Genomic DNA, 23547 nt, shown 5'->3' with positions numbered 1-23547 from the left:
AATTTTTGCACTTATTTTTATTCGTCCAAATCAGACGAAGCGTCTTTCTCTTCTCTTCCTTTGCTGCATCTCCACAGTGCCACAGACCAAGTGAGGCAGTCACCCCGGCGACTCCACCGCTTTCTGCCACATCGTTGGCTTGCAACCTGCAACTCTTCTTATCCTTCATCATCGTCGTCCTCCCCGCGTTCCTCCTCCACGGCCTTGCTGCCACCCAAGAAGTGATAGTGCCTCAGTCACAACTTTGCTGGCACCATTGCCACCCTCCGGAGCTCCCTCTCCCTCAACCTAGATTCCATCCATGACTTCTCGCCTTCGCGCTTCGACCGCCTCTTCTGCGACAGACATAAAATGGGCTCTTAGTCGTTGAAGAGGTTCTTCTCAAATTCTCGTTGTTGTTTTGATGTTTTTCCCAACAAGTGTGCACATGTGACAATTGCTATCTTTACGAAGTTTTGATCGGCTAAAAACTTATCTTTTGCTTGAATCGATGCCACAACTATGCGCAAGAAGAATTCGACATGAAAAATGTGCTTGTGCATGTGCGATTGGTGGAACAGGGTGCAGCAGACGAGCACCCAACAATCAACCTTCAAGAGATTCACGACCACTCCAATGATAGCCAAGGAGTATTTTTCAAGGTCACATTCGCCTGCTACTCACCCCTCTCATGGACGGCGATGTCGAGATCTCTGGATACTTCATTCATCTGCTACAAGAAGATCCAAATCTTTGAGAAGAAAGGTTTCATGCTTGGTGTCGTCGCCGTGCTCGTCAGGAAAGGCAGCAAGTGACAATCGAAGGCCAGGATAGAGGCTTCTGTGAAGACGGTGGTGAAGAAGCTTGATCCTGTCCGAAAGCTGAGTCAGATGGGGGGTACCAGTGACGATGGAGAGAATGTTGATGAAGAGAGAAATCTAGAGCTTGAGGGAGAGAATCACCGATAGTACCCACTACCCTGCAAACACCACAAATCAAACACCCAGAAGCATTAGAGCAAGAACCAGGAAAGAGATTCCTAACGCAAGCCCTCTGACGCTCCAGTAAGAAGAGAGGCTGAGCAGAAAAAGATGAAGAACAGTAAATGTGTGCACGTAAGTAAGCCTGATGCCTAGCGTGTACCTGCCCAACGGAGAGGGTCTACCTTATTATACTACCTTTTGTAACCTTCATAATCATAAGGTATCAGAGAATGTCACATGTCAGGGGTGTCAGGTGAAAGAAGATTGATGCGGTGATGATGAAGGGTCCCACCCCACGACCACGATGGAGGTCAGAGGAGGTCAATGTCAATGCGGTCAACATGCAGATGGCGTCAACCGATCGGGCGAAGCATGTCCCGACCGGGAATAAGGCTCCGACCCGTCACCGCCTTCAACACGGGGAGCAATCAAACAACCGACGCTCAAGGGAGACAATGTGCAGAAGTCGAGCCGAACGGCTACCCTGCTCAGCCAGACAGCAGAGTCGGATGCGTGCAGAGTTCAACTTCGCCCGAGCGGCTATCTCGCTCGGCCTGGTAATAGGTTTCGACCGAATGACTACCCTGCTCAACCTGGTAGCAGGTTTTGACCGAGCAGCTACCCCGCTCAGCCTGGCGGTAGGCTTCTGCAATAATAAGGTGGATCTTTGGTCGAGCAGACATACACTGGGGGACAACGAGGTTTTGGTCGACTAGACTGAGCACCAGGGCGGTGGAATTCAGGCCGAGCGCCCAACCCTCTCGACCTAGCAGTACACTCCTGACGGTATCTAGTGATATCCTTTTGGGAGTTGGTACCGTAGACACCAGACATGAGCTGCCAGAAGATCGTACGGTGGAAGTTTTCACTGTCACTTCAGAGATATGCTCGACCCGTTAAAGTACTGTGTCAGGGACACTTTACTAACAAGTCTTTTCAGGGAAAGCTTTGAGAAGCATGCTCACACGCTATCAAAGCTCTATATAAAGGGGGGGTCAAAGAATCAACGGAGGTAAGTTGTATTGAAATAATTTAAATGACTTGATTAAATAAAAATAATAGCAGTTGGTAAAAGAAAGTTATTACAAAGAAAAGCCATTCTAAACGGTATACCCTTATTCTAAATTTGTTCCTTTGCTGTCGTTCCCTTCCACATTTTGATGAACAATGGGAATTTTATTTTACTTCAAAAAAAAAAAAAAGTGTATCGACGGCAAGATCTAAACATTCAACTGAAAAACAAACTCATAGCAAGTTCCAAAGGAAGAAAAGGGTAATTTGAACTGTCATCGCCTGTTCAGCTAATAAAACCTTGGAATGTAATTGCCATTGTGAACTGTATGACAGATAAAATTTGTTGCAATACCTCCAATGAAAACTTAAAATGAGCATAATTTAATCGATCTGTTAAAGATAGTTTAGCAAACCATCACTAGAAATGCATGTTGCAGGGTTAGAGCCTGTGAAAGCTAGCCCATGAGTCTACTGCCAACTCCTGTCGTGCAATGCTTTGGCCGCGGTAGTGGCCGCGCTGTGATCTTGGAAAAGCAGGAGTCTCCCATGGCCATGTGCACAGCAGGAACCGCAACCAAAGCATTGTGCGACATAGTGGCAGGGCAGGAGCAGGGGGTGCGAGTTGGTCGCGTGAGCGGCAGCAACCGCGCGACGCCGGCGAATGCGGTAGGAGAGGCAATCTCAATAGCGGAGAGAAGAGAAAAACTAAAGAAGTACCTGAGATTTGCCGTGGAGATTGTCGTTGCCTCCGTCGCCCTCTTCGCTCGCCGTGTTTTCGTTTGTCGCACGGAAGAAATAAAACAACCTAACCCATTTAAACCAGATAATAACAAATATAAATTTAATGGTAAAATAAACAACTTAAAACCTTTAATTATATTAAAGGTAACATAGATAATAAACTTATTAACCAAATCCCTTTAAACCCAGATAATAACAAATGTAAATTTAATGTTAAAATAAAAAATTTAACACATTTAATTATATTAACTTAGATATATAATAAACTTATTATTTATTTTAGTATATATATCGTAGGCCTATCAAATGATAGTATATTATTAAATATTTAATATGTTTTTTTTTGTAAATTTTAAATTATCAATAATCTAAACACAAATTATAAATTACAAAATTTTATTAAGTTAAATTTATAGATGTATTTTTCTATTATATATATATATATATATATATATATATATATATATATATATATTTGATCCGTGTCGTGACCGTTTCGTGAAATGATATTGGAACTAGAACGGTATAGTCTATAACAATTATCGTGACCGTTTCGACGAACCATATTCAAGATAATTGGAGACAAATACTTTTTTACCGTCTTATTTGAATGTCTTATATAATTATATTTTTAACCGTCTTTATTAGGTGTCTTATTTAGTTGAATTTGAGACAAAATCTTAAATACTGTCTTAAAATTAATGTCTCCATGTAAAATTTTGAGACATCTACTATTACTGTCTTAATTACTTGGCATTTGAGACGAATTTTGTCACTGTCTTAAAATTTTTGTCTCAAAAGCCTAGTTTTCTAGTAGTGATAGTAACAACCTATTATCTTCTTTTTAATTTAAGTACAAAGCAAACTTAAATAAATATACCGACAAAAGTGAAAGACGAAACTCGATCGACACTTGAACGACGCAATAGCTTGTTTGAAGACGAGTAGTAGAGTAGTAGCACGAGCAACTTTGCACAGAGATGAACTGGCGAATTGATTTGTTCCCTCATCCTTGGACCTCGAGCTCCTTTTTATAAGAATGTCAACGATCGATCGACCGATCCTTGGGTTCGGTCGATCAAATCGCTCCCTTCCTTCTTCGCTGAGATCCGATCTTCGGGCATTGATGACATTTAATGATTCGGTCGATCTATCACCTTGTTCGATCGACCGAACAGTGAATTCTCCTGTTCACCGAGATTCGCACTTAATGCTTCATTAATGTAGCGATTGTTTAGTTGACTGCTCTCCATGTTCGGTCTACCGATCAGTCTGACTTCCTTCTTTGCTTTGGGTCGAGTCTGTTGTCTGCCATGTCATCATTGTTCAATCAACTGATCTGCTAGTTTGGTCGACCGATCAGTCTTTGATTGGACTTTACCCTATTCTGTTCTGGTCTGATTTCTGATCTGAATCAACTTGATTCAGTTGACTGATCCCTGGGTTCGGTGGATCGATCAGGCCATACCTGCAAAATAGAGTTAACCAAAAATACATTCTTGCAAAACAAATGTTAGCACGATAATATAGTAAGATACATGAGTAGTAATTGATAGTAACACTGTCTTGATCTCAACTTGAAAATCTTCTCGATTTTTTCAGTTGAATCAGCGACCTAGGGTTGTTCCCTTCTGGAGCATGACCTCACTATCGCTCCTCCAGTTGCTTACCTCAACCTATCTGCTAAACCTTGGTCTTCCAGACTTGTTTGGACTTTGTCACTTAGCATTGGTTCGGCCACCCAAGATTTTCTCTCGATCTTCGGTCCTCCAAACCTATTGAGCTTCCCTGCTAAGTGTCAAATCCTCTCGACCCACTTGGTCTTTCCGCCTAACTTCCATGATCTGCTAAGACTTTCTCCAGGTTGAGTAAACAGTCTGCGCACTCAGTGAACATGTTAGATCACAACAAGACTTAACTTGAACCTTTGACAACATCAAAACTTATGTTCGATTCTGGTGCACCCTGCACCAACAGGACTTCCATTTGGTAGAGGAAGGTTCCACGATTTGTATGTGGCAGAGTATTGGAATATTTCCTGACGAATATCTATTACTCTCTTATAAGTTGTTGTGATTCCCTAACATTGTTGTTTCCTTAGGGTTCGACTGGCTAAGAGGCCGATGGGGAGTAAGACCGTGATGGTTCCCAGGAAAAGTGAGGGGACTGAGCTCTGGGGGTCCGATCGAAGTAAAGCCGACTGGAAATAGATTGGGAGCTCTACCTATGAGAAGTGAGAGGACTGAGCTCTAGGAGGTCAGATCGAAGTAAAATCAGCTAGGATTAGATTGAGAGTCTTGCCCATGAAAAGTGTGGTGACTGAGCCCTGGGGTCCGACTGGAGTAAAGTCGGTCGGGATTAGATTAAGTGCCCTTCCCATGAGAAGTGAGGGGATTGAGCCTTGGGGTTCGACCGAAATTAGATTGGGAGCCCTGCCCATGAAAAGTGAAGGGACTGAGCCCTGGGGTCCGACCAGAGTAAAGCTGGTCAAGATTAAATTGGGAGTTATACCCATGAGAAGTGAGGGGATTGAGTCCTGGGGTTTGACCGAAGTAAAGCCAATTGTGATTAAATTAGGAGTCATGCCCATGAGAAGTAAGGAGACTGAGCCATGGGGTCCAACTGGAGTAAAGTCGGTTGGGATTAGAATGGACTCCCTAGACACGTAGTCTTTAACCATAACCATCACCTCCTCCCTACTTTTGACTACCATGTCATCTTAACCATCGTCTCCATTCTAGCAGTAGGGTCATCCACTATTTCCCTTATCAAAGCCCAAGCGTCGTCAAGCTCTCTTTCAGGCTCTACGGATGCCAAGAGGAGATCTCGAGGACCATTGACGAGGAGGCCTAGTTTAAGGCGAAGGATAGGTAGTCAGGCTTAGTGCCTTGCTCACTCTCGATGTCGTCGATTGTCGTCTCCATTGACTAGTGGCCAGCTTGCCTTCGACTCCGCTTTTGTTTATTATTTTCTTTCTATTATTTTTTCTACGGTGTTCTCTTTCCTCCGGTTGGATTTTTTTTCTTTTCTTTTCCTCCGCTTGAATGATTAATTTTCCATAGATATTTCTTTCCCTCTATGCTTGATATGGTCCCACAGCACGAGCTTGCTATTTTCTATATCAGACCCAACATACATGATATGGGAAAATATTAGGTCTAATATGGAAAATATCAGGCCCAGGTTGGCTTGATTATCATATTAGGTTTAGAGTAGGTCTGATATGAAAAAATATCAGGTCCATCATAAATATGATATGGGATCATATTAACTTTGATGATGGGTCTAATATGAAATCATATCATTTTTTTTTTAATCTTAGAGTGAGGAGATATATTGGAAAATGATAAAAGAGAGAAAATTTAAGTGGTTGGAAAAAGGGAATAATACTATTTTCATAGTTTTAAAACTTGCGTACGTTTTTAGATAAAAGATACGTGGCCGCTTTTTGTTTTTTTGTTTTGTTTTTAAAGTAAAAAGTCGAAATTTTTTTATTCATGCTAAGTAATTCCTCGTGGACGGTACAAGATTTTAGTGGATCATTCCATAAACTTATATATGGATAAATTTGCATGTCTAATCATAAACTCGTAGTCTCCATTTATAAAAATTTTTATTTCTATTCTCTAATTAAATATATTTATCTAATTACACATGATATTTTTCGGTATAAAAAGTCTAAAAATCTACATTAAATTAGAATCTAATATTTTCTATGAAATTGAGTAAGATTTTTTTTTTCACCTCAATTGGATGGAAAATATATTAGATTTTCTTTAAATGATACTCAATTTGATGAAAAATATACTAGATTTTTTTTAAAATGGTAAATGATGCTGAATTTACGAGGAATTATATTAAATAAGAAAAAATCGTGTTCAATTTAATAGAAAATATACTCAATTCTAGTTTAATGTGTTGAATTTGTTAGAAATTATACTCATTTTTAGACTATTTGTACCGAAAAAATATGAGAATTAATTTTGATAGAAAATATACTCAATTCTAGTATAAAGTACTGGATTCTAATGTAAAATGCTGAATTTAACTCCCTGCATATTCTTTTTAGACTTTTTATACATAAAGAGCTGAGGGGTAATTTAGGTAACAATATTTATTTGAGGGAGTTGAAACAAATAATATTTTGCATGCAGGGAGTGGTGTGATTGTGATTAGGAATTTTTCTCTACTTTACCCAACTTATATTTTATTTTTTAAAAAACAAAATAAGAAAGTACTTTTTAATTTCTGCCCGTACAAATTTAGCTTTGTAGTGATGCAATGACATCAAATCGGTTAAAATCAAAAATTAAAATCAATTTTATCGGATCCGCGCTCCTTCGACGGCCGCGCTATCGGCGAAGCCCGCCGGGAAAAACCCACGACGATTTCGTCGTGGACACAGCAGTGAAACTCCGGCTTTCGACCTTCCTCTTCTGCCGCATCGCACTCTGCACATGCCGCTCGCGACTCCGACGATAGAGGCAACGCGCAGTGCTCCGCGGCTAAGCGAGGCGCCGTCTCGCGTGGCCACGGCCGCCTCTCCCTCACATCCTTCCACTCGAAGACCCGCGCCGCCATCTCGCTCCGATTCGCAGGGCTGCCTCGCCTCCTAGGGATCCTGATCTCCGGCTCCGAGGCGGCTGCGCTCTCCTCGAGGCGTCCTCCCTCGACGACATTAGCAAACCCTCTCGGCTGCCGTGGTCTCCTCCTCCCCCGCCTCCCGCGGCTCCCCCGGCAGAGGGCCGCGAGCACGAAGCAGTCTTGCTCGCGCGCGATCGCGGATAAATCGGTCCTCTCGTTGATGGCGATCCGCCTCTCCCGGAGGACGGCCGGCGGCGGAGACTGGCATACGAGCGAGAGGGAGATCCGCCGCGGCGACACCCCCATCCGCTCGCTAATGGTCGCCTTGAAGGTCCTGAAGCCGAGCGACGAGACGAGCGGAAGAGGACCGAGATCTATCTCTCGGGCGCCGTCGACGAAGACCACGCGGAAGAAGAGGGTCCCCTCCGGCGCCGCCATATCACCAACGAGTCAGGAGGAGGAGGAGATCGAGAGGAGCCGGTGGCGGCATTAAAATTGTGCCAATCTGCGGCGACTCGACGCAATTTGCTTTATAGCGAGGTTTATTGTAGATACGCAGCCAAAGGATTTTTCTTTCCTTTTATGGTTTTATCTTATTTCTTTATTTAGTTCATTAAAAATCCTTTTTTTCCGGAAGTGGGCCACCTGATCGTAGTAAAATTAAACAATTTTGAGATGGACTGCCAAATTTAACATCTACAATGCTCGACTTAGATGGTAAAACCACGGTTTTTTTTATATAAAAGTAAATTTATATTTGGCATGTAATAAATTATTAATACAATGAATAGATTACCTTCCGAATTTTTTCCTTTGATTTAGATCTCTTTAGGAGTTTAACTATTGTTGTTTCTACCTCATTTTGTGCCTGATTCACCATGGAATTTTTCCATATTCTCTTGGAGCAGCACAAGAAGACATGTAAAAGTTGAAAACTTAACTACCAGAGAAATAAAAACAGAGAAATTAATTAGCAATTTTCAAATGGCCTTGCGGAGCAACTGTTTTTTTTTTTTTGTTTTGTTTTTTCCTTCCTATTTTGACTATTTGAATATATTAATAAATAAAAGATTAAAAAAAAATCGCACCTTTCATCAATCCAGACCTTGCTTTGCATCCTTGTGCAATCCTGTATACACTATGCAAGTTTTGCTTCGGTTAGATTTGGAGACGATTCTGAGAATGGTAACGGCAGTAACTAAAAGGTTATGACTCCTGACACTTTCAAAGCTCGAACTTTAATTTCAGACACTCCATGGAGCTGGTTCTTCGCAGCGATGGGCTCGGTCTTCGCTTCTCTGTTACTGGTAGTACGTTTTCCATAAGCTGCAAAACAGTGATATGATAAGAGAAGACAATTCAGCATATAAAGCTCAGAAAACTCTTCTCAGTTGTAGATGTCTCAATGTTCTGTTAGTAATAAGACCTAAACTGTTTGTTTTCTTACATAAGCCTTTGGAGTTTGAGGATCTGTATGCTTCTTTCTATTCTACTTGCAAACTGCACAACTGTAACATAACAGATACTCTTACTTCAAAGGAAAGGCAATAAAAACCAACAAAACATATCGGCAGAGGCGGTTGTGAGATGTTCATTAACAGACTGAAACGAGTTGGGAATTGGCATCATGAACTATCATCATCATAAGTCAGTTGTCAAAGTGGACCTAAAGTCACATAGGGAAGTAAATTTTAGATCAGAGTTTGAGAAATAATTTCTCATTCCATCAATGCTACATGAGATGGAACAGAATCCTTTCTGTCTCCTACATATAAGCTTGAATTCTCCCTTACATGAGATAATTAACAGTTCAAAAATACCAAAAAAAGGAAAACATTGTACTATGTATCATAGTTAAATATAAAGTGAATATATTGACAAAAAAGTGTTAAAGTTGGATTTGCTAAGGTTCCATCATACAATCACACTATAGTAAAGAATACTACTCACACCAAGGATGACCATTATATTTAGGAAAATTTTGCTAACATATAAAAGTATTAATGTAGCAGGAACAGAAAGTTGATATGGGCGTGCAGGATTGATAGGGGAAATTTATAAAATATGTTACTATTTAGTAATTGTTAGGTAAAGTTATTGATTATAGACTATGGTACAGATATGTTCAAATACAACAATGATTTTAAATTAATTAGAGTCGATGATTAGAGGAGTAAGGAGATAACAAAGATTTTTTAATTAACATAGTTAATATAGATATAAATGAACTGTGTGTTACTGATGATGATCTATATAGACCACAATAAAAAAAAAGTCCATTTAGCTTAAAAATTAATTAGTTGGGGCAGTTGATTGTTGTTGTTGTCCTAGTGCATTTAGTATTGAACATGGTGTATTTCAGTGAATGTCTTAATTATGGAGACTAATCGCATGCCTCGGTCCAGCATATCAATTATAAAATATCAACAAACAAAGTAAATTACTAATCAAAACGTAAAAAGTGCACTGTAAGACTTCTTGTCTAATCTAGCAATATATGTGTGAAACTGATTTGAGCTCGCATATACAACAAACATCAAATTACAAGTTTACAACAAGAGACACATAAACCTCAACTCGTAAGCTGATATTTGCTTTAGGAGAAAGGAACATTTACAAAAACACAAAGCGGTAAACTTTTCCCCAAAATAGTATAAAGGAATAAGTTGTTTGAATTTTAGATCACGACACAAGAAAAAATGTAATAAGTTCTAATGTGGCATGGCAGGTAGGACCCAGATTGCAATATACATAAAACTATGAGGAAGTGGCATGGCAAGTAGGACGATGTTGCATATAAAATTAGCCACAAAACTATAAGAACATTAACAAAGTATAAACGATCAAATTCAACTATAAATGAATACTTAGTTGTGAAAAACTGAAAAGGTAAAAAAAAAACTCAAGTCATATTTGCTTTAGCTCATACCTTCTTGAGCCTCATCCTTTGCTGCTGCTCCTGCATTTAATCATTTAAATAGGACTCATCAATAGAGAAACATCACTTAATTTTTTAAGAACTCAAATATCTGAAAGATACTGAAAGACAGAAGATTGTTCATTCCTCATGATCCTACGCACAAATGGTTTACTTAAAAGTAATTAATAGATATCACTATTCTAAAGCCTAATAGACACTCGAACTTGTTAATTTGTAATTTGTAATTTGTCACCATTGACCACTGCAGAGCTGTAAGCATTTCTGATTCAGAAGCGGATTTCCAAGAAGAAATAATAATTATCATAATCTCCGTTAAAGAAAAAGACAATCAAACAAAGTATCATTTCGATTGCAACATCTTTTGAAGGTAGCTAAATTACCAGACATCTCAAAAGCCGTGCATTGTCCTCCTCTAATTTTGCAACTGAAGCTTCAAGTTGATTAATATAAGCCTAAAACACAGAAGTAGTACAAAGACGAAAGCTTTAATGAATTATCTTGAATCCAATGAACTTAGATAAGTGAGGAATGACCGGTTGATTCGATGCTGCTGTACAGACAGTGTCCTCACCTCACGCTATCTCTCCTTCTGGATGAGAGAGAGAGAGAGGAAGGTGGGGAGGAGAGAGATAGAGAGAAGGGCACAGTCTGTACAGCAGCATCGAATCAACCGGAATGACCTCACCTGTTTCCTCTCCCTCGATCTTGCTGCAGACTCCCTGTTTTTGATCATCCTCTTCTCCCGTTGTATAGCCATTCTATCAACCGGATCCGACAATGGTCTCTTCCTCCCTCTCTCCGCCCTTACAACGCCTTCCTCTCCATTCCCGAACCCTATGGCCGGGTTCTCCAAGAGCAAATTCCGCGGTTCCCCAAACCCTTCCCTTGTCGCATGATTCGCTGCCAAGGCCACCTGGCTCCATCCGGTGGGGATTACGACATCCTCCATTCCAACCACGCTCGCCTTCGCCAGGAAGTCCTCCAGCGTCATCTCCCCGCCGGATCCGTCCGCTCCCCGATTGGCCGCGATCTCCCACCGCATATCCTCCACTGTCCTCCCGCCGACGCTCTTCGGCAGCGGGAAGCTTTTTCCTGCGCCGTCTAAGCCCCCACCACTCGCATTACGCAAAAGTTCCTCCACGCTCATAGATCCGAAGCCCTTGGCCGCTACGGCGTCAGGCAACCGCGCCAGATCGGAAGCTGGAGAGGAGGAGGAAAGCATCACCCGCGACGAAGCCATGGAGGAGGACATGGGAGTGACAAGATGCTCCGCGATTCGCCTCCGCCTCTCCCCGGTCGCCGGTTTCCGTTCTCTCTGCGTGGCATTCGCGGAGGATCACGCAACCGCACCACTGCAATTATACACCTCATTGCAAAGCAATTACATCAAACGGTCCTCGCGAATTTCACTAATTATTAAAACACCCCTGAAACTTAATTTAATAAACCCTTTAACATAAAATACAATATTCGAGGACTTATATAAATTTTGTGATAAATTATGGGCGCATTAGATAATGCAAAAGCCGGCGCTTCCCGTATGATTAAATAATTAATTTAATTTTATTTTATTAACAAAGAAATAATCCAATAATCCAGCACGGGGACGGCAATAACCCGTAGATTAGTCATTCAAATCGCCCTTTTAAAAAGTGGGTTAGTTCAAATGTCATACATGTCGAGACATAAAATAGTTATTCAGAATTATATTTTTAAAATTATTTATGTATTTATATTTATTAATTTATAAATTTTAAAGGTTAGACATTAATATTTAACTCATAATTGAGTATCCATCTAATACACGTTGATATCCTTCTTAGCATCTATGATAACTTAAACATCCGAATCTTATCAGGATGGCTTCTAACGCCTGTGTCAATTCAGTAGAGATCTTCTGGTTCATAATTTACGGATCAGAGGATAATTCATTGTATGAGGACCGTTGATTTAGATGGAGTCCATCTTTAAATTGATAGGATCCATCCAAATCAAGGGTCTACAATAATGGATCATCCCCTGGTCCGTAAATTATGGACCAGAAGATCTGTCCTCGTGTCAATTCATATAAATAAAAAAAAGATGGTAAGATCTTTGACGCGACGATAAATTTTCGTCGATAATTCTATCTACATTTTTTTCAAAATATAAAGATATTCATAAAAATAATATTTAATAATAGCATACAATATAATTCTTTAAAAAATATATAAAAATAATTAAATTTATTTATATATATATTATTAAAATATGAGGGGCAAATTGCAAACCTAGGAATTGTTAAGGTCAAGAGTTTTTCTTTTGGAATAAAATGTTTTTTTTTTCCTTTTTTATTTTGCATTTTGTTTATTGAGTTGGAAGTCATACTTTGCATCAGACGGTTGTAAATGACGATTTCCGAAGGGGTCCACCAACTGTACGGTCTAGATTGGGAAATGAGGGATTGCTTCTCCATGTCCCGCAGGAGCACTCCACCTGCTGATTTGGCCACACCCCAAGTTTGTGTCGATTTAGGGCTTACGGCTGCCGCTCCCGTCGTCTCTTTTCCACCTGCGAGTGCTGAAACCCCTCGATTTCTATGGATCGTCAAGGATCCGAATTTGCGTGATGCCTTTTCGACTCCATTCCATCAGCTCGATTTGAGATTTCTAAAGTTACCTCGGTGTAGGTCCGCGTTTCTTTTTACTCTTTGGTGTGTTTGTGTCAGATTTTGTTTATATTGTCGTCCCCTGCCTTGGGTGGAGTTAAATCTTGTTCCTTTCGGAATTATTTGGATTCCAGCTGTGTTGCGATTTCGTGGGGAATGGAGGATTAGGATTTCTTTCCCTTTTCTGTTCCCTGCCTGATTAAAAGGCCGAGTTTTTGAGCTTCTTTTGCTTTCAGGATTGATCTAGAGGGACAAGTGAACAATGACGGAGCCCTCCAAAGTCATTCACGTCCGTAATGTTGGCCACGAGATATCTGAAGTAATTTTCTTTGTTTTACTTGCTTCTATTATATGCAAATTTTGTTCTTTATCAGAGCTAAATCCAAGTCTCATACTTTTTGCAGAATGATCTTCTTCAGTTGGTGCAGCCTTTTGGGGTTGTCACCAAGCTTGTAATGTTACGAGCCAAAAATCAGGTTCACTTTGTTTTGCTTCTATTATAGGCCAATGTACCTGACTCTTCTTTCAAATTGGGTCTTTAGTTTTCAACGACCATTTACTTGTTTTGTGTTATAACAGGCACTTCTTCAGATGCATGATGTAGCTTCTGCAATGAATGTTATTCAGTACTACACGAATGTCCAACCAAGTGTCAGGTTAGATCCAGGATACCCTCTTTTTGACTATTTTACTCCGCTTTGATCTCATTTGTGATGTGCAAGATTATAACTGAAAAAAAAAACCAGTGCCTTGGTGCAAGTTTACATTTTTGTTTAACATCATGAGGTATCAGTGCAAGGTATTGATCCAGTAAATGAGATTTATCTTGATGCAAGGTTAAATGATCTAAATATAGTGAGAGAAGATTTTGGAATTACCAATTGCGAAGTCACAAAATAATGGAAGTTATTAGAAACTTGTATCAAGCAATATAAATTGGACTGGGTTTTGTTATACATAAAAATAAATTAAATGATTGAAAATAAGATGAAATACCAAAGCGTAGGACAGTCAAAATTAGTTCAATTGAGAGGTGTCTCAGTAGTTATGCTTCTCCAGTGATCACTATAATGCCAAAAAGGGTGTCTTTTCCTGATAATTAAGAAAAATTACCTGCCGGCAAAAGGTTCATACCCACAAACCTACCTAAATTTATGTTAAGGAGTTGCAGGACTTCTGATCCCTACTATTCCCCTGACATCCCACATACTTTTTTTATGAGAAATTTTGAGATTATCTATTGGTATGTGAATATCTGCATTTTAGATGATGATATAATAGGAGATAAAGCTCAATGGTGTAAAAGGATTCATATTGCCGACCCACCCAGTGGTCAGTGGATAAGGTTTGGTTGTTGTTGTATGTGAATCTCTGCATTTGCTATATGAGGCATGGATTTATCATGCATTGTATCCTTTCAATAGTCTCATCACTTGAAGACAGTTTACTTCTCTCAACTTATCCAGAAACTTGGTGGAAATAGGAAAAAAGAATATCTCCTTCTATATCTTTGCCCTCTATCATTTCTCTCCTTCTCCCTGACATGCTCTCTACCCTATTTTTAACCTCACGAGTCACGATAAACCAAGGCTTCAAGTTAATTATACAAGTCGCCACTACAATTGGCTCAAGCATTTTGAAATCTGTTTACTTTGTAGGCTGTTGCCCTGACAATTTATCTTAGATCTTATTGTTATAAGAAGTTTTCCTTTATGGATTCAGCATGAATTATAAAAATCTTAATCCTTATGTTGGCCCACTTGTGCATCATAGCTTCTTCTCAAGAAAAAAACCTTATCTTAGCTTTCAATATCATTTGAACAGTTTGCTCCTAATCAATTTATGTTTTTCTTTTATATTTCTAATGTAGCAACTAACGGAAATGTGATCGTTCATGTTTCTTGCTATAATAAGGTCTCTTATATGTCTTCAGTTTTTTGCTATTATATGGCATTGTGAGGAGTTAATTGTACATTGATTGTCTATTTACAGGGGACGAAATGTATATATACAATTTTCTTCACATCAAGAACTTACAACAGCAGATCAAAACTCTCAAGGACGCAAAGGCGATCAGGTTTGTAATCAGCTAAATTGTCTTTAACTATTTTGAGACAGTTATTACGACATGATATCTCATGTTGTAAATTGTTATATTGGCTTACAATGTCAATCATCTCGACATTACTATTATCTTTTTTTATAGAATGTGTGAATTAGCGTGTTGAACATGTGAAATTTGCGTGTGAATATTCAAAAAATAAAAATCCAAATCTGTTGCTTCATTTTTTTTAATTCATTGAACATATAGTGTACCTGAATTTGACTCTGATATATAGATATGAAAGATGGCTACAATCAACGATGCTATGCATTCTATACATATCATTTTGAGTTCAAAACCATGTTTACATCAGTTTATCTATACATATCATTTTGAGTTCAAAACCGCGTTTACATCAGTTTACCCTTATACCAAATTGGGTAAATTCTCATTATCTGTCACACTAAGCAAACTTTTAAATAATAAACAGTGAGTCTTAACTATATGAGGTCTGGCTATTTGGATTGCAATATTATTTGTATATAAATTAGAGTTTGTCTTTGGTTTCCTTTCCTTTACATCTTCAATTTTAATTGAATCAATCTTGTTATCTGTAACGTCTGTTAGTCATCTTTGGACAGATCCTTACCATCTAAAATTTGTTCCCAGATATATTTTCCATCATCTGGAAGTGAGCTTCTCTATATAGACGCTGTAGATAAATGTTTCCCTCTTTTATAATAGATTTGATTGAATGAATCTGTTTGACAAATCATAGTTATTGTCAACCAACTGGTTAGAAAGTACTGTTTTGCCATCTAACTGGCAGATAGGATTGCATTACTTCACAATCTAGAGGATATCACTTTTTCCTTATCAGCTCATCAATCTAACTCTGAAAAAGGATATGTACTTGCTGAGAAGCCAGGGTGTTACATCGGATATAAGCACTAAATATAGCTATGCATTTAATTCTCTCTTCTGCCCTTATTATCTCTTACATGTTCTCTCTTTCCTGACTATTGTAATCTATCCATTTGTTTTTGTCTGGAGACTCAAGTAAATAGGAATATAACTTTTTATGAAGTTCTTTAAAGATCCAACTTCATGTCTATCGACTTGCTTTCTAGAAGATCTAAACTTGCTAGCCAAGCAGGTATACATTTACTAATAGTAGATCATTGTCAAATCCTTAATTGGGGTCTTGTAGTTTTCTTTAATTTTTGGTTGCTAGGATAACCTCCTATTCTTCTAAATTATCATCTGGAGCAATGATCAGTTTTGTTGAGAGGATCCTTCTTTTCCTTTATTTTTCCTGATTTTGTCTCTTCTATTTATTGGAATTGATTCTTAATTGTCAGATATTAGAAGTTATCTTACTTTTAGTACTAATGCTCCACTATTAGCAGCTTATATAAGCTGACAACAAGCCTGCTTCTTTTACTTGTTGGAGCACTTACACTCGGTGAAAACATGGTAGTAAAATTACTATAGTGATGATCGTTAAACAAATATAAATAAAGTACTAATAGGGCCGTGGTCCTTGTGTTCTTACTTGATAGAATTTGAATTTGTCATTTTCTTTAAATAATTTACTTTCATTTGAGCAAGTATTTTTGCCATCTTTTGTTCAGAAGAATTGAGAAAAAAAATGCTTGCACAGGACTTGATTTTGTGACCTGAGAAAATTGTATTCAAGAAAGATGTCATGTTTGTCTGTACTGGTCTTGTATAATATTTATTGAAATTTTAGTTATTTCTGAGATTACATTCTTTTTATTTTTCAAGAATCAAGATTTCAGTTTGGAAGCTTAAACACAACTTTAAGTGATCAGTTAATAACTTTGCAGTGTTAAAAGTCTGAAAATTTTAATTTAAGAAACTGAATCAAGAAAATACTATGCTCTTGTAATATCATTGAGCGTTGTATGGTTGTTTTGTGGCCTATTTGTTTTAGCATATCCAGAGAGTGGAGGTAGGCGGATCTGTACACTGTAAATGATTGGTGCAAGACAGTAGGTAGAATTTGGTTGAGTTTATTAATTTCCTGTTTGTATCATATGAAATGTTAATGTTACTCAAAAGTTTTGTAGTCTTGTTTATGCTACTAAACTTGTGTTTAAATTTTTTGCAAATGCTGACATCCTTGGATTTTTTTATGGTTAGAATAAGTTGATTGTTTTGTTAATCATGTAGCAGAATTGCACTAATAAAAGTGCCTCATTTTGGCGTTACACTTTGGGCAGCTGTCCTTCACACTTTGTGTTAAGGGTTCCTAAATTCTACACTATCAGTCTTAGATGAAGATAGTTCAATTTTACGATATACTAGTAAATTTCCTCAAATTTATCCATGGCTATATCACCACAAAGAAGTGCCTGTTCTTACATATACTGCCTTGTTGTTTCAGTTGCCTGTTCTACTGCATTGAATATGGTTTGCATTAATATCTGTCCTGGACTACATAACTTTTTTCTGTTTACTTCTTTCTTTCGCTGTTCTATTGTCGTGATGAATCGTTGTTGAACGTTCAGGATTCACCCCCCAACCGAATTCTCTTAGCTACAATTCATCACATGCTTTATCCCATCACAGTAGAAGTGCTGCATCAAGTTTTTTCTCCATGTGGATACGTGGAGAAAATTGTGACGTTCCAGAAGTCAGCTGGTCAGCATCTATAAGTTCTCTTGCTGATTTGCTCTTTGGGATTTTAATATGCATCGACACCGTTAGGCATATATAATACTGTTTTCTTTTTTTCTTTGATTCCTTGCTCATTTATAGAACAAATAGCTTTTCATTTATGTTGTCAAAGCAAATTTCGTGTTATAACCTTTATATCATGGGCATATGCTTTTGAAACCATGAGTAGCATATCATTTTTTATAGGTTTCCAGGCCCTTATCCAATTTGATGCACAACAGAGTGCAGTGCAAGCAAGAAGTTCTCTACAAGTAAATATGAATTTATAAATTCTAAGATGTTTAGATGTCTTACGATCTGAATTCATATGGTTTTGCTATGTATGTAGGGACGCAATATATATGATGGCTGCTGTCAGCTAGATATACAGTTTTCCAAGTTAGCTTCTGTCTGAATGTTCTACTTGCTTGGTTTTGTTATTCTGCTTTTCTAATGTCTTGCATGTTTGCTCTTTGCTGTTCAAATCCAGTCTCAATGAGTTGCAAGTAAATTACAACAATGACAGGTCCAGGTATGCACTTATAATGTATATGAAGTACTGGTGCGTTGTTTGGGTTAAGGATGCACGAGAATACTGTAACATGGACTACTATATAAGCTTACTTTCTTATCTGAATGAGTTAATATATTTATTTAGATCAATGTTTCTTTGTGGCCGAAGATATCATCTTTAGACATTACCAATGCCAGATTCTGGCAAAAGGTTGTTAGCTGTTCAAACTTTCAATGGTTTATATCACCTTTATTGCACTTTATTCTTGTCCACTGTGTTCTGAATTGGTTATTTATGATCTTTTTTTTTTTTTTTTGAATAATTTACTGAGATCTCTACCTTTTGTCCTTATTTAGAGATTTCACAAATCCATCTTTGCCCACTGATCAGAGAGGTAGATCTTCACAAGTAAGTTATCTTTCCTATCTTTAATACACCAACTATTTCAGTAGCTGTAAGATACTAGGTAATGGATACTTTTCTACTAGGTAATATATTTTGATCGCATTGTTGTCTCTTCTGCTTACCAATGTGCAGCAGCATGGTTACGGTGATGCTGGAAGTCTCTATGCTCTTCAATCATCTGGCGGCAGAGGTATGCATTTTTCTAATGTTTTCTTGTTCCTGTGAAGTTCCTTCTGTTTACTGACTATCATTTTCCCCTTCTTTCAGCTGCATTTGGTCAGGTGAGTTTGACCCTATTTGCCCATACAGTTTTTGTGCTATTTCATCGCGGCTAACAAATCTATGAATGCCTGATTGAGTTATATTTTCCTTGCATCCAAATATAGTCTCTGTGGCATTGCTTACTCGTATTCTATTGCAGTGCTAACATTTTGTTTCATTAGATGGGTAATGCTGCAGCGATTGCAGCTGCATTTGGCGGAGGATTGCCTGCTGGAGTTACTGGCACTAACGACAGATCTACAATCTTAGTAACTAATTTAGATCCTGATGTAAGTTAGTCTTTTAGTCGACATTCTCTTCCTAGAATTATTCATGGTATACTTTCTCAATCGATGCTTCTATCTAATGCAGAAAATTGACGAAGATAAGCTTTTCAATTTGTTCTCGATGTACGGCAATATCATAAGAATAAAACTACTACGCAACAAGCCCGACCATGCTCTTGTTCAGATGGAGGATGGTTTCCAGGCTGAATTAGCTGTACATTTTTTGAAGGTTAGCTTGTGGTTTGAGTCATTGTGGTTTATATACGCACGAGTGTATTTTGAGTTTTTTTTTTCGAACTCATGAAGTTTGTTTGTATCTTAGGGATCGTTATTGTTCGGGAAGAGGTTGGAGTTGAACTTCTCCAAGTATCCGAGCATCACTCCCGCATCTGACACCCATGAATACGCCAGTTCGAGCCTCAACCGCTTCAACAATAATGCTGTAAAAAACTACAAATATTGTTGTTCCCCGACGAAGATGATCCATTTGTCATCCCTTCCGCAAGACATCACTGAGGAGGAGATCCTCTCGCACCTGGAGGAACATGGCACGGTGGTGAACACCAAACTTTTTGAGGTGAACGGGAAGAAGCAGGCGCTAGTTCTGTTTGAGGACGAGGCGCAGGCCACTGAGGCCCTCGTGTGTAAGCATGCAAGCTCGATCGCACGGTCAGTCATCCGGATTTCCTTCTCGCAACTCCAGAGTATTTAGGGCGGCTTGGATTTCCTTCTGGCAAGAGAGGGACATGGGCATTGCTTCTTCGTTTGATTTTGGCTTCTTGCAGTTGATTCATGGCGGCACGATCTGAATCTGTTTCCTCAGTTGAAATTAGGGTCTTGTAATGTGAAAGATCGATCGATGTATCCCAAAGTTCTTTCTTTTCTTTTTTGTGATTTCAGTGGCCAGATTTTATTGTTCTATCTGAAAGGTTTGCTCTGAGGCATGGAGCTGTGTGTCAGGATTCTTCGGATTCTTCTGCTAGATAGAGCTGATTATTTAGTTAAAATTGAATAAATTATTTTTTTTTCAAACCATTCTATAAAATTGAATGGATTAAATATCAATTAATTTGATTTGGGATGGGATTTACCAAATCAATTAAAATTTTAAAATTAAATTAATCAAGTTTAAATTTATTTAATTAAATATATATTTTATTTAATTAATGATATTTTTAAATAAAATAATTAAATTAATATTTTTATTCAATCTATTTAGTTTATTAAATTTTAATCAAATCAAATTAATTAAAAATCTTCACTTGAGTTTTGATGTTTACTTTGGGGGTAGAGTTAAAAAAAAAAAATTTCAGTTAACCATGATGCATTTGGTAATATAATATATGTAATCTTTGATTACAAGGGTAATTATATTCTTTTATTTGATATTCATTATTTTTTATAAGAAATATAATTCATATTATTATAAAATGATAAAAATATCCTGCGATTTTTACCGACGGTCGTTATACCTTTGTCGGAGTTTGCGGTCGTCGGCGGTCGACAATCGGTGACGGCGATGGCTGGCGATCGGTGGCGGCCGACGGCTATTGGGGGCGGCGGGCAACTGGTGGCGACGACGACTGTCAACAACCGGTGATCGGTGACCGGCGGCGGTGGCGGCCGACGGGCGGTCGGCGTGACTAGGGGTATATTCAACATTCAAATTTTGGTTAAACAGTGACCTCGTAATGTAATCGGATTACATAGTATTTACTTTGTAATTCAAATTACAAAACTTCATTATCTTTTATAATCGAGATTACATTACATTACAGGTTTAAAGTTAAAACAAATAAAATAATCAGTCTTATAACATAATCTTGATTACAGATTACTCGATTACAATACATTATAGGTTTAAAGTTAAAATAAATAAAATAATTAGTTTTGTAATATAATCTTGATTATATTACAAGAGAGATTATATTCTATCAAACGTAGCCTAAGTAGTGGCGAAGCTGCGATAGGTCATGATGTTGTGTTTACTGGGAGCATAAAGCTTATTCTACAAATTTATGATTTTACGTCCCAGCCATTCCGCCGCAGCACCGGAGGAAGTCGTCGGAAGCGCAGCCTAAGGATCACAATTCAAGTAGGTGAACTGATCCAATGGCGGCGCCACCTGCGACAGCCTCGAGTAGTCCCCGGAGGCCTCCGGACCCGGCGGCAGAGAGGATTGGCGGCGGAGGACGGCTCGCTCGGGGAAGTTGAGCTTGGCGCGGCTGCCGCGAAAGCGGAGGGCGGCCCGGTCGTAGGCGCGCGCCGCTTCCTCCGCCGTCTCGAAGGTGCCGAGCCACACGCGCGCCGCCTTGCTTGGGTCGCGGATCTCCGCCGCCCACTTTCCCCACCGCCGCTGCCGGACTCCGCGGAACTTCGCCGGCGCCGCCGTCGGCTGCTGTAAATGCGGCTGCTCCGTCTCTGCGGTCGTTTAATCAGCGGACTGAGCGTACAGAGGAAGAATCAAACCAAAAAACCATAACTCAATCGAATCACCTGCAACGGCATGCGACCCCGTCGCCCTCTCACCAGGCGTTGGCGGCGCCGCCCTCGCCCTCTTCATCCCGCTCCCGCCGTCGCCACCACCACAGCCACCGTCCCGAGACAGCAAAGAAGAATACTCACGCAGGCACACCGGCAGAGGCGGAGGCCTGCGCTCGCCGGCAATGACGCGGGCCAGCGTCGTCACCATGGCCGAGTTCTCCGACACCAACATCTCCTGCGTCATCAGGAGCGCCACTTTCTCGGCCATTGCGCCGGTCGACGACGCCACGAAGCGATTTCAAGCGGTGGTTTCCCCCCTCTCTTTTGGCGTGAAAACACAACGTCACGAAGATATAAAAGACTCGAACTGGATTAGGTTGACATTTTGGCAACGTGGCAGCCTTTTTTTAGCGTGTTCAAATTGTACTTCATGCACGAGCAGTCGTTGGTAGTAAACGCGACCAAATCGGTTCCCACTTCCGTATTTACTTGGACGGTCATCAACGTTTCTTTTCATTTGTCATGTACGAGGGTTTATTTGTTTGCGTGTGTGTTATTTTTAATTAATTATTGATAGTAAAAGATGAATATGTTCGTCTCAGTATTCTCGTTAATTCATCTTAAGGTTAACACGGAAGAAATAAATTACGGACGGTTATTAATTTTTGGACAACACCTCATGTGCTAGTCACTAGACCCATCCGAGGGAACGTTATTTTACCTAATCATGTTTGTTCAATGATTTAATTATGTTAATGTCATTAACCGTATTAATTAAACAATAAAATGATATTAATTCCTTGGAAACTTCCCGATCGCGAGCGAGGTTTATCAAGTTTCAACTTCAAAATCGACATGCTCCGGTCTTTTAGTTAGGGAATAGTCCACGTGTCTTAATTAGTAATTAAACTAAACAAGTGTATCACGCTAAAGTATTTATTATATTGAAGATTAGATTATATTATAATTGTAATGTAGACAAATACGGTCCAAATGAAGTTTTCTTTTCACACCACTTGTTTACTTGGAGAGAAAAAATAAGGAAAATAGTAAGAGAATATAGATTTGAAAAATTGTGATTTACTTTGACATTTTTATATAATCTAGGAAATAAATGGTCTTTTCCTTTAGTTTGCCTACCAAATGAGTTAGCTTATACACAATTGCTTAAAGATATTCGTCCTGATATTCTATCGTTACATCACAAATTTGGGTTTAAAGACTATGAGATCAAAATATATATCTCTTTCACTATTATTGTTAATTTTACTCATCCATGTATAGAGCTGTTAGATAGGTTAACTGTCAAAAATTCATCATCTGACATATTAGGATGGATCATCCTGCGATCCTAGCAATCTTAAAAATATTTAATTCAATCCAATCTAAAGTAGATTGTAGGTTAGACAAATCAACACATCAAAAAATTAAAAATATATATATATAATTCTCAACCCTTGAACCAATTCTATCTCGCCCCACGTACTCCAATCTATCTAGACCTTCAAATTGTACGGGTTGACCGGTTAAGGTCCGCCTTTAACCTAAGTTATTTAGCGGGATGGATCAATCTAACAAGTTTAACTTAACTCTATCTGCGGACCAAAATTTTTTGATCAATGGAGTAAAAAAATAATCTTTCAGTAATTTCATATTTCTTTCCATCTCTAGTTTCTTCCTTTCTTCCTCCCTCAAGTTTCTCTCCTCCCAAGTAAGCAGGGGAACTTGTTTCCATCAGTCAATGATTAATGGCTAAATTATGATCATTCTCCCAGTTAACAATAGGCCCGCCATAAATTATTATATGTCAAATTTCCCCATGTTTTCCTTGTAACACCCGGTCAAACCTCGTCACCTTCCTTTTGAAATAATATTTTTATTTTGTCACAACAAGTCTTATTTTATACCCAAATCATCCTCGGCAAACTTTTTTTCCAAAATTATTAATTTCAAAATGGATGGATCCACACACGATCAACAC

At 38.8% G+C, this 23547-nt stretch overlaps 3 protein-coding genes across 5 annotated transcripts; 1 reads left to right on the top strand and 2 right to left on the bottom strand.

The window, feature by feature from the left end:
• Nucleotides 1-8253: 8253 nt before the first annotated feature.
• LOC121982009 (bZIP transcription factor 12-like) lies at nt 8254-11592 on the bottom strand. 2 transcript variants are annotated; one of them, XM_042534850.1, is made up of 5 exons: nt 10928-11592; nt 10623-10694; nt 10231-10260; nt 8749-8809; nt 8254-8627 (listed from the first exon to the last, which is right to left on the bottom strand). In XM_042534850.1, the coding sequence occupies exons 1-4, from the start codon at nt 11492-11494 to the stop codon at nt 8786-8788; spliced, it is 693 nt and encodes a 230-aa protein (XP_042390784.1). In that variant the 5' UTR covers nt 11495-11592; the 3' UTR covers nt 8254-8627; nt 8749-8785. The 2 variants fall into 2 exon arrangements, with proteins under 2 accessions (XP_042390784.1, XP_042390783.1); XM_042534849.1 differs by lacking the exon at nt 8749-8809.
• A 1125-nt stretch (nt 11593-12717) lies between these two features.
• On the top strand, nt 12718-20041 carry LOC121982007 (polypyrimidine tract-binding protein homolog 3-like). 2 transcript variants are annotated; one of them, XM_042534848.1, is made up of 15 exons: nt 12718-12906; nt 13126-13208; nt 13294-13365; nt 13469-13545; nt 14882-14966; nt 17468-17600; nt 17823-17887; nt 17965-18014; nt 18106-18147; nt 18486-18537; nt 18670-18724; nt 18802-18815; nt 18978-19085; nt 19168-19311; nt 19405-20041. In XM_042534848.1, exons 2-15 carry the CDS (start codon nt 13152-13154, stop codon nt 19792-19794), a joined length of 1344 nt encoding a protein of 447 aa, XP_042390782.1. In that variant the 5' UTR covers nt 12718-12906; nt 13126-13151; the 3' UTR covers nt 19795-20041. The 2 variants fall into 2 exon arrangements, with proteins under 2 accessions (XP_042390782.1, XP_042390781.1); XM_042534847.1 differs by having other exon boundaries at nt 18667-18724.
• An 884-nt stretch (nt 20042-20925) lies between these two features.
• On the bottom strand, nt 20926-21876 carry LOC121983290 (ethylene-responsive transcription factor RAP2-6-like). Its single transcript, XM_042536230.1, has 2 exons — nt 21579-21876; nt 20926-21503 (listed from the first exon to the last, which is right to left on the bottom strand). Exons 1-2 carry the CDS (start codon nt 21832-21834, stop codon nt 21160-21162), a joined length of 600 nt encoding a protein of 199 aa, XP_042392164.1. The 5' UTR covers nt 21835-21876; the 3' UTR covers nt 20926-21159.
• Nucleotides 21877-23547: the final 1671 nt, after the last annotated feature.

Source organism: Zingiber officinale, chromosome 5A (assembly GCF_018446385.1).
Source record: "Zingiber officinale cultivar Zhangliang chromosome 5A, Zo_v1.1, whole genome shotgun sequence".
Taxonomy (NCBI): Eukaryota; Viridiplantae; Streptophyta; class Magnoliopsida; order Zingiberales; family Zingiberaceae; genus Zingiber; species Zingiber officinale.
This window is presented reverse-complemented; position numbering and strand designations above follow the sequence as displayed.

What these genes read in the sequence shown, in the direction of transcription:
- LOC121983290 (XM_042536230.1), bottom strand. Translation starts at nt 21,834, where the DNA reads ATGGCCGAGAAAGTGGCGCTCCTGATGACGCAGGAGATGTTGGTGTCG. An exon ending in GGGGTCGCATGCCGTTGCAG is followed by an intron (nt 21,504 to 21,578) that starts GTGATTCGATTG and finishes AAACGACCGCAG; the next exon opens with AGACGGAGCAGCCGCATTTA.
- LOC121982007 (XM_042534847.1), top strand. Translation starts at nt 13,152, where the DNA reads ATGACGGAGCCCTCCAAAGTCATTCACGTCCGTAATGTTGGCCACGAG. An exon ending in TTGGCCACGAGATATCTGAA is followed by an intron (nt 13,209 to 13,293) that starts GTAATTTTCTTT and finishes TACTTTTTGCAG; the next exon opens with AATGATCTTCTTCAGTTGGT. An exon ending in TGTTACGAGCCAAAAATCAG is followed by an intron (nt 13,366 to 13,468) that starts GTTCACTTTGTT and finishes GTGTTATAACAG; the next exon opens with GCACTTCTTCAGATGCATGA.
- LOC121982009 (XM_042534849.1), bottom strand. Translation starts at nt 11,494, where the DNA reads ATGTCCTCCTCCATGGCTTCGTCGCGGGTGATGCTTTCCTCCTCCTCT. An exon ending in GATCGAGGGAGAGGAAACAG is followed by an intron (nt 10,695 to 10,927) that starts GTGAGGTCATTC and finishes TCTGTGTTTTAG; the next exon opens with GCTTATATTAATCAACTTGA. An exon ending in CACGGCTTTTGAGATGTCTG is followed by an intron (nt 10,261 to 10,622) that starts GTAATTTAGCTA and finishes GATTAAATGCAG; the next exon opens with GAGCAGCAGCAAAGGATGAG.